The sequence below is a fragment of the Aureococcus anophagefferens genome (assembly GCF_000186865.1).
Source record: "Aureococcus anophagefferens unplaced genomic scaffold AURANscaffold_33, whole genome shotgun sequence".
Taxonomy (NCBI): Eukaryota; class Pelagophyceae; order Pelagomonadales; family Pelagomonadaceae; genus Aureococcus; species Aureococcus anophagefferens.
The window spans coordinates 69,980-79,870 of NW_008705591.1; the positions used below are offsets into that span (position 1 = coordinate 69,980).

The 9,891-nt window shown below is 52.0% G+C and overlaps 4 protein-coding genes across 4 annotated transcripts in view; 2 read left to right on the plus strand and 2 right to left on the minus strand.

The window, feature by feature from the left end:
* Positions 1-2: 2 nt before the first annotated feature.
* Positions 3-876, minus strand: AURANDRAFT_3892 (hypothetical protein; the record flags this gene model as incomplete). The annotated part of the gene is made up of 2 exons (XM_009042507.1): positions 3-489; positions 554-876. Coding segments are annotated over 2 exons (810 nt in total), but the record flags the coding sequence as incomplete, so codon positions are not given.
* Positions 877-1,691: 815 nt separating this feature from the next.
* Positions 1,692-2,330, plus strand: AURANDRAFT_32468 (hypothetical protein; the record flags this gene model as incomplete). Its single annotated transcript, XM_009042511.1, has 3 exons — positions 1,692-1,850; positions 1,896-2,066; positions 2,121-2,330. Coding segments are annotated over 3 exons (540 nt in total), but the record flags the coding sequence as incomplete, so codon positions are not given.
* Positions 2,331-2,822: 492 nt separating this feature from the next.
* Positions 2,823-3,743, plus strand: AURANDRAFT_38960 (hypothetical protein; the record flags this gene model as incomplete). Its single annotated transcript, XM_009042512.1, has 2 exons — positions 2,823-3,203; positions 3,248-3,743. The coding sequence occupies 2 exons, from the start codon at positions 2,883-2,885 to the stop codon at positions 3,491-3,493; spliced, it is 567 nt and encodes a 188-aa protein (XP_009040760.1).
* A 3,991-nt stretch (positions 3,744-7,734) lies between these two features.
* Positions 7,735-9,891, minus strand: part of AURANDRAFT_55153 (hypothetical protein) — a gene marked incomplete at both ends in the record, with an annotated part of 2,299 nt that continues 142 nt past the window's right edge. The window contains 9 exons of the mRNA XM_009042548.1: positions 7,735-8,207; positions 8,269-8,462; positions 8,519-8,648; positions 8,700-8,759; positions 8,823-8,932; positions 8,978-9,076; positions 9,125-9,301; positions 9,379-9,622; positions 9,713-9,868. Of these exons, the coding sequence (XP_009040796.1) occupies positions 7,910-8,207; positions 8,269-8,462; positions 8,519-8,648; positions 8,700-8,759; positions 8,823-8,932; positions 8,978-9,076; positions 9,125-9,301; positions 9,379-9,622; positions 9,713-9,756 (1,356 nt within the window). The remainder of the gene's footprint in view (positions 8,208-8,268; positions 8,463-8,518; positions 8,649-8,699; positions 8,760-8,822; positions 8,933-8,977; positions 9,077-9,124; positions 9,302-9,378; positions 9,623-9,712; positions 9,869-9,891) is intronic.

Consider the following 9,891-nt stretch of genomic DNA (forward strand, 5'->3'; position numbering starts at 1 on the left):
GCTGGGCGAAATGCTCGACTGGGAAAATCCCTGGCCTTGACCTGGTCGCGAAAGTCAGCAAGCCCTTCATACGTCATGTGACCGACATCCGCAAATACTTTACAGAATTTGGGAACATGCACAGCATGGTGCGGATGGTGGAGTGAGCCAAGGAGGTCATGATAGACCAAAACCTGGCCATCGGTTCCTGGACCCGCGCCAATGCCAATCGTCGGCACGTCAAGCGCGTCGGCGATTGCAGCACCGACGATCGCAGGGACGCACTCAACAACGACTGCGAATGCGCCAGCATCTTGAAGTGCTAGTGCATCGTCCAGCACCCGTCGTGCCTTGATCGCGGTACGCCCCTGGGCACGGAAGCCACCGAGCGTGCTAATAGCTTGTGGCATAAGTCCGACGTGGCCCATGACCGCGACACCACTCTCTACAAGCTTGGCAACGGTCCGCGCCATATGCGCACCGCCTTCTACTTTGACGCAGTCTGCACACCTGCGTGGTGTTAACCTCAGCTTACGCAACAGCAACATAGAAACTAAACACAGGTTACGAGTACCCTTCCTTCATCGCGCGGTACGCAGAACGGAGTGCAATCTCTGGCGACTCCTCGTAGCTACCGAATGGTAGGTCACATACAAGAAGCGGACCATCATTCGAGAGACCACGCCGTACAGCCTTGCAGTGGTGGATCATTTCATCGAGGGTGACCGGCTGAGTCGTTTCATATCCGAGCGCAACCATACCCAAAGAGTCGCCGCAAAGCGCGACGTCGATGTTAGCCCCATCGACGTGCACACCACTCGGGTAGTCATAACATGTCACCATGCAAATCTTCTCGCCCAGTCGCTTCATACGCAATAAGCTCATGGCTGTAGTCTTCGTCCTACGCCGCTCGTGTCTACCAACATTGGAAGCGATACTTCTCAATAAAACTCGCGCAAACATGTTCAGTTTTCGCAGACTGACCGAGCCTGGGGTCGAGCCTGGGAGATCTCCCTGTAGATTGTTAGAATCCGAGTATGCCAGATGCGGCACCAGCATAGTATAGCATGAGCATAGCCAGTATAAGGCAGACTTAAGGCAGACTTAGCATAGCCAGCATAGGCCAGTATGAGCGCCCCAGCATAGGGAGGATAGCATAGTCCCGAGTTAGGGTAGCATAGCCCAAGGAGCGGAATGTAGGGCCCCCGGGGCCCTAGGTAGCTGGCTTATCGCCAAGCGCACTTTGATTGTGCTGAATCACACTCGCGTTCTGACCGCGATAGAGACAGAGAACCAACTCACTATCTCTGCAGATGAATGCGATATACCAGAACCAAGAGGCATGGAGGCACACAGGTATGGGCTGAGAACCAAGGGACCTGTACGACGCGCTCGACTCCGGCGAGCTCGTCCTTTATCACGCCCCGTCGAAGTTCAACCCGGCGAACACGCTCACGGCCTCCGAGGACTAGGACCGCTTTCGACGCTCGCCGCGGCTGGCGATGATCGCGGGGCTCCGCGTCAACGACAGATACGAAAGGCCAAGTGGACGGAAACTCAGTCTCACTCTGGATTAGCAAACGATTTGAATATCGTAGGCGAGTTAACGTCCTTTTCAAATTCACATGATGCAAACTTCGGCCGGAGGGCGGCCTGTTTCGACGGCGATTTCACGGCAGATGATTGGGACGCGTGGCAACCTGACTTCGTCGATGGGTACTACTGCTGCGCAGGGCGTTGCGCTGGGGACTACGGTTAATGTCTCAGATCGGCCTGTGACGCAACAGGGAATGCGCGGGATGAAAACCGCTCAAGGGCCGGCGCGACAAGTTCAAGACTCATCGTATTATGTCGGAATCCTTAGGAGCAAGGTTCGTTACTTTACCTGGGAAAAAAGACAGTCAAAATGTGTGCAGGTTACAGAGCTGATGAACGAGATTCAATCTCTGCAGTCAGAACACAAACAGCACGAGCGGTCGATGAACGAGTATGGGGGTCTACAAAAACGCCACGAGAACCTTCTAAATGAGGTTCGCGCTCTGGAAGGAACCCTCGCAGACTATAATCTTGCGATGGATAAAGCTCGAGTCAGCACTCGCTCTGTATCCAGAATAATAAATGGGTTTGAATAGCAATGCAAGATGGTAGGTACCGATCCGGCAGAACTGAATGATTACATAACTGAGTTTCGGGCAAAAAACAAGCAATTCGCAAACGAGATTGATCGAGTTTTTGTGATTAAAAAGCAAAAGGATGAAGAGACTAAACAGATCGAAGCTCAGATTAGGGATCTACATGAACTTGCCCAACACAAGATAAATGAATTGGAGCCCGAAAAGTTGAATCGCTACAATAGGCTGCTCGACCAATCATCTGAGTTAATGCGCAAGCAAGATGCTGCCTTAGCAGATGTTGACGGTCTCGTTGCACAGATCCATGACCTTGAGGATTCGAATCATAGGCCGTCATACTCAGATGAATATACGCAGCTCTCTAAACGCCGGGCACGGCTGCAGAAAGAAGAAAGGAGCCTGTCGGAAGAGCTTGCAATCTGGGAACTGACGGATCCAAAGGAAGCTCTAGTGAAACTAAAGCGGCGGGTCGAAACACAGTCTAAGGAGCTTAAGGAATACGATGGATATTCCAAAGACTTCCGGGATCGAATTATAAGCTCACAGAAGCAGCTGACAGAAATTCTCGATGAGCTGAAGGAACGCAAAGGTGAGTCAGGTGGCGATAAAGACAAATATGAAAAATTGCGCCAGCGTGATGATGAGATGAGTAGTTTTATCGCCCAGTTTGAGATGACTCGCTCATCTACACTCAAAGATCAACAGCAAACCCAGGATACTATCATTGCACTCCTCGAGCATGTGTCGCAGGGTCTTGAGCAACAGAATTCTATGCCATCTCAGCAACGCTTGCGTGAAATGCGAGATGAGGCCACATTCAAGGAACGCCAGCTTGAGTCTAGTCAACAAACGACTCAGCGCCTCATTCAAGAGCGTAAGCAGCGTGAGGCTGAAATGCTTAAAATAGAAAATCTTGATGAGAAGATTCAAATTGAGTTAGCTTCGCTCCAGCAGAAAATGGAAGTCATGCGCGGAGACATGTTAGAGTTCGACGATATCGATGGTCTTCGTCAACGCGCCGCGGCAACAATGAGCGCCCTTTCGAGGCTACTAAAGGAATATCAGAGTCGTCAAGAATCTGTGAGGTCACAGGTAGCTTGTTTCGAGTGTCATTCTTTGAGGTCTGAAGTGATTAGGTCACACATCTCACTGCAAAATATGAAGCCCTCAAGGGAAAGATTCAATCGTCAGAGTCTGCCAAGACTCTATCTGGTCTCGAGGCCAAGTTACGTACATACGGGCAGACTATATTCCATCTTCAGGAATACGTCGAGACGAAAGGTCGTGAGACTGACTACAAGGTCGTAAAAGAGTCCTGCTTGACAATCGTCGAGAAATTAAACGTGCAAGCTAAAACGTCGGCTGCCGTCGGCCACGTTTAAATGACTACGAATAAGCAGCTATCAACCGAAACCAGAGTGAATGGGTTCATATTTCCGGATAGATTCGCTATGGATCGAAGAAAATACCCCCTGTTCAGTCGCTTCCCCCACCAGCCCCTTCCGTACGCACGTGCGAGATTCATGGGGTGCGGCACGTCAACTCCTGCGCAGCTCTAGGCTTGCGTTGGCTAGGCGGCCTAGGCCGCCGGCCTGGCGGCGAGGAAAGGCGGGTAAATCACGGTCCCCGGGGAGTCGATCGGCTCTCCCCCGCCTCGCTCCGGCGCCCGCCCGGGCTGCCCGCCGTCAGTCGGTGGCAGGACTCGCTCCTCGAGCGCACGCGGCGCCGCGGCGCGGCGATCGTGCATCACCGGTGCCCGCGCAGTCCTCGGCGTGTGTGGGGCCCGCTGTGGGACGCGCTCCGCATGGCTGAGGTGGACACCTTCACGTCGAACAGGGCAGCCCCTCGGTCGACGGTCGTCGTGTGGTTTATGTACGAATTCGCCCTTCCCGGGTGGAATTGAAATGCTATCTCCGGACGTCCGCTGCCCTTGATTGTGGGTTCGAATTTCCACGCGCGCGTGACGACGACGGCGGCGGCGGCGGCGGCGGCGGCGGCGGCGGCGGCGGCGACGACGACGACGACCGACCAACCCAGCCCTACTGAAGGGAATTGACTGGGGATGGTGATATACGATCCCCGATGCTGCGAGAGGTCGATAGACATATGGGGTCGAGGGGATCAAACGCGCCCCATCCCAGCCCACGAAGAACGGTTCGAGTCACCACGCGACCGGCAGCACTTCGCGTCTGCGCACGTGCGTCAGGCTCACACTAGCGGAGCTCGAAGCTACTGGGATCGTTGCATGATTCCGCATTATCGCGTGGTTGGGGGCTGATAAAGACGCTCGAACCATAGCTTCGTCTTAAAAGGGTCTCGTTCCCGAGGACCGCATCCTGTCCTATTCGCGCGTCTAAAATTGTGCGCCCATGCCATCGCCCTCGCTAGAGCTTAGGCCGGACTTAAGAGCCTCTTAAGTGCCTGCTACTAGGATTAAGCTAAGTTATAGTCATTTCTTACTGCCCATCAACGTGACGTTGCGAGGTAGACTAATCTCGGATCGGGGCTCTTTGCCCTCAATCGCTGGAGTTAAGTGAGTAAGAAAGAAAAGGAGCAACGTCATGGAAATCAAGATATATGTCCTTCATCGCTCGCTGTGACTATCCTAAAGCCAGACTCTAGATACAAGCCCACTGCACTGCCAACTTCAACTTGAAGCTAAGCCAGTCAAGATACCTCAGTCCAGTCTCCCCGCCACAGGCCTGCCCAACCTTGAGTAATTACCCATGAAATTCCCATTTCATGGGAATTACTGGTAATTACTGCCCTGTATTCTTAGTTACCGAGGAATCCGGCGCTCATACCTCAAGGGGGCTGCCCCATCGCGTGGTGCAGCTGGCGATAGGTATTTTTGGCCACGTTGAGGCCGGACTTGTCCCTGGGGACTATCCGTTGGGAGGCCGCTGACGGTGCTGGGGAGGCCGTTGGGGGGAAGTGCCCTTGGCGTCCTGTGCCTGCTCCCATTTTACACGGGTCGTAACATATAGTCTGAGATAGTGGATGCCCTGGTCCGGAATGAAACACAAACTTTGAAGAAATCCTAGCGTCTAGAGGACTAGAGACGGCCTCTCTGCACGAGTATTTCAGCGGCCGATGATGGAATCTCCACCTTAGAGGGCCCCGCGCTCCTCGAATATGCAGCGACGTGCAACGATCCCAGTGGCTTTGAGGTCCGCAAACATGTGGGTGAGGCACATGAAAAGACGCGACATCCGGACGATTGCGAGGTGGCGCAGACGGGCAGCCTCAGGGGGTGGAATGGGGCGCGGCAGCTTCCCCCGACCCGATTTTCGGTCGTCTTCGAGTCACAGAGCGTCGGGAATCGTTCGTCATGAGGGCGATCAGATGCCCTCGCGGCAGCTCTTCGGCTCGAGCCGATTTGATCGAGATCACCTCACCGGCTCCGGGAGGCGCGCGGCGCCGCGGGTGACACGGCGCTCACCGCGCAATGCATGTTCTGAGCCGTCCGCCCGGTCCTTGACAGACCACTCGGGAGGGACATTCCAGGGGGTGTTTACTCGAAGTCGGGCGGACGGCTCGACCCCTGGAACTAAGTTGGGCCCCTCGTCGGTCGCCCCCCACCGTTAACGGCCATTCTCGTCATCCACGGGCTGCCCCGACGCGAACTAAGTTGCTCGCCTTCGACCGATGGTCTTTCCCGAGCGACTCGCAGCCGGGCCCGAGGCGCGGCAAGGTCCACAGACCGAGCGCCGCGCCAAGTCTTGGAACCGCTGCATCGGATGCCCGAGTCGGAAACCGAGGTCTGCTACAACAAAATGATGTCACGGCCGGGTTCGAACCGAGCGTCAACAATCGAGCAAATCTACTTCAAGTTACGACCCATGTTAATGGCCCTCATTCTGCCCTTATTCTCCACAGGCACAAAAGCTACTTTTGGCGCAATTTAAGTAGTATCATTGGGAACTGCATCTAGGTCGGTGGCTAGTAACCAGCGCGCACGTAGGAACTGCTCAACCACTGTCGCGCTGAACCTGCCTTGGTAATTCAGGCATGTTGTAAAAAAATGGTTTTGCCCCATGTCATCGGGACACTCGAGAGTCTGAGCTGAGGATTTAACTTGGTTAGGGTACTGGGCAATCGTATATGTTGTGCGAAATTTACTAAAGTGCGAGTCACCCATGAGTGTCATGCGATCAAGAATATCTTGTGATTTATTGCTTTGATTTCTGCTTGAACGTTCACGGCGGCTCAGCTGAGCATGCAAGCCTACATTGTGCGGTGAAATATTGAATGTAAAGGTTTCTAGATCGTCGCTGAAGTCATCGTCACTATCGGCAAACGAGTCAGAATCTGTATAGCAATCGCCAGATGGAGGCGCAACTTGAATGATTTGGCAAACACTCGCATCTAGTGAATGTTCTATTTTGAAACAGCCTCTTTCTGAAAACCTAAGTATACAAAACCTAAGTATACATTTTTGTTTAAAACACCGCTACAGCACGTGAACTGGAACTCGTGTGCGCCGGGTCCTAATTTTTGGCTGACAAACAGCCCGGAGCACAGAACTTGAGGATACGGCGAGCAGGCCATATCGTCAGTGCGCCATAGGATGCGTTGACCAATTTCAACTTCCACAATTTTTGGTAGAATACTAGCAGCTGCCACGTTCACAACGATATCCTTTGATGCGGGCGCCGTGACATCTTCTAAGATTCGACGGGGTGAACAATCGACTCTATGGCCGCGGCGACGATCCATTTAAAGTAATCGACGAACTCTCAAGCCACCCGATGCTGCCAGCGGGCAATTATTAATAAGAAATGAAAAAACAGGCACACAGCCCATATAGAAAATAAGTTAAAAACCAGAGTAGCGATCTTTTGTCCGAGACGCACCATTTTCTTCAAAATTGCATTTACGGCAGTACAATATGTTTCGGGTAACGAGTTAGTGCATCAAGGGTAGGTAGAGTGGGCCCCAAGGCCCACCCCACTACCCTAGTTTACTACCTAAACTCCCTCCCTAGGGCAATCTCATCCATGGATGCTACGACGTGCAGTGGCCTTGCCGTATGCTGGCCTCTATACAGCCGCCCCATTCGCGTCTACTACTTGTAAACAAAGCCCGCCCCAGCCCCTACTGTGGCACTAGCAAGGGAGCTTGGACTACCCTTGGTCTCAATCGGGGATGGCCAGCTGGTGGCATCCTGGAACTGCAGCTCCCTTGCACATCTTGGACTATGGATGTTGCGCGCCGCCTGAGCGGGTCGGCGTATGGCTATGCGAGGAGAAGTTGCTATTTGAGACCCGCGGCCCTTTGTCTTTGCGAAGAGTGGACGAACGGGTTTGATGATCGACTCATTTTGTCGTCAAGGGTGTGCATGTGTGGGTGTGGGTGTGCGTGCGTGCGTGTGTGTGCGTGTGCGTGTGCGTGTGTGTTTGGGGGGGGGGGGGGGGGGCTCTGAGTCCGGTGATGAGAGGGAGCAAGCAAGTGGCCAGCCGGATACTTTAAGGGGGTGAATGCAAATCAGTGACTCGAGTCTTTTAACGTTTCATGCTTTGATGCTGCCAAAGCGTGAGTACAGACGCTCGACTTACATATTGATCCGGCGAAATCGATCACACACTTGCCTGAAACCCCCTCGAAGAATCTCATTTACTTTGGGAGCTTATTTCACGGCAGAACAATTCGCTTCATGCGATCCTCCTGTTCAGCAACTGCATCCATAGAGTCCCTGGAGCACACGCACACACGTAAGTGTCGGTTTAGTCTCGGTCTATACTCTGGTTAGCGCCAATCAAGTACGTCGTCATCCTAACAGAAATATTTACCGTACTTTACTCTAGAGTTTGGTAACTAGAACATACCTCGTCCTCCACGGCCGCCTCGTCCTCGTCCTGGTCCTCATCTTCCTCGTCCTCCTCGTCCTCATCTTCATCTTCATCATCATCATCATCATCGTCGTCTTCGTCGTCATCGTCACTTTCGTTGTAGTCTTCGTCGCCATCATCCTCTTCCGCATCCATTTCTTCATCATCATCAGCTTGGAGGAATTGCCAGCCAGCTGGTTTAGGCTCGTCGTTTTCATCAGTCGCCTGGTAAAACCGTGCATCGCCTCTCACTAGACTCATGACACTTTTCCATGACATGCTTGCTTGCCCTGCCTACGCGACCGCGTATCTACCCAAAACGAAACTCAATCTCGTGAATTTCGCTGCAATAGGCGGTATATGTGATAGAGCAGTCCGTGAGCCATTCCTGAATTGAGTCGAGTTCGTGCATCGGCACGGCATTGATTGATAACGGTGCAATTTCGAAGTTTTTAAGGATGATCACCATGTCAAAGTTCTTTGATCGAAAAGTGCAACGCTCAAAGTGAACATGCTCCACCTGCATTGTTTGTGTCAAGGAGGCGCTTGGGTGTCCATGTCAACTCTGAAGAAAACGTGGTTGAGCTCGACTACAAAAAACGGTGTGTCTGTGATGTTCACCAGACAATGAACTGTAGGCTGAATAAGGACCATCTCTCTATTTGGCACTCCGTGGAATCCAAGATCTCGATACGGTATATCGAACCTGATAGAAAATGGTGTTTCAAATGGAATGGCGTTAAGACAAAGCCCTGACTCAAGTTGATGATGATGATGCTTGGCTATCCGTTCCACCTTCTTGCAAAATTCCTTAAACCTGCTCGAATTGACGTAACGCAAATACGGCGACAAGATGCACTCTCAGACACTGCAGGGCGACATCTCATTGAGCTTCTTACGCAAGTGGCGTTCTCGTTGCTCTTCGTCAAGTTCGTCGGGGTCGTACATGGATCGACGGACACCGTCTAGGGCAACTGATGCATCAACGACCTGCTCACTCCATCTAGGCCACTGACCAGGTCTTCAAATTGCGACCTCAGTGAGGAATTGAACATCCTGGGTTTTTTTTTTCCCGATAAGAATTGGATTTTGAAGATGAAAATGAATCAATACCATTACTTCGCATTCGCAAGGCTGAGTAAAACCAAGAAGATCTAGACAGTTTTAATGGGACATCCTAACCTGGAAAAGGCTGTGCTGGATGTTAGTATACATGATATCAACCATTTCATGTTTTTTGGAGCTGAAACGTAGACCGTTTGTGTGAGCCTCGAGCGACCCAGTTGTTTTTTTTCCACTCAAAAAGGGTCGCATCGTTAGGTCAGTCATGCGGGGTATCCGCTGATCACGCATTTTAACCTGCAAGAAGATCTCACGGGTTGCAAATAGCCGCTACTTCGCTTAGACACACTCCGCCAAATATGGCTTTATGACACAAGTTTTTCTTGAATAATAAGGTCTGCCTCCTCAGCCACACGGGCTGCGTGCTGGCGAAACCGCTTCCGCAATTCCTGGATCATGCGATAAGCAGCGGTCAGCCGACGTGGCTCGCGACTACGATAGAGCATTTCCTTGATAAATGTCGAAGTTCGACCATGTTGATCGATTAGCTTTCCAGTGGTGGTGGCGACTTCCTTTGCAAGTGATTGACCAGGCGTGTAGAGGTTCAGACGGAGGTACCTGCCCCTTGCGATGAGAAACGCGGTGAAAAAAAATGAAAGGAATATCGAGTCCAAGCATATCTCTTTCTATCTGATACTCTCAACTCACGTGGCCGTACGATCGGGATCTGGTTGCACAGCATTCTTTATCATGCTAATATGAAATGGGACTGGACTGCCATTGATTGGGGCGAAGACTACTTGTGCTGCCAAATCAACATATATCTCATTTGGAATCAGGTCACTTGGATACTCTCTTGTTGAGCTGCACAGAAAATATAAGATATT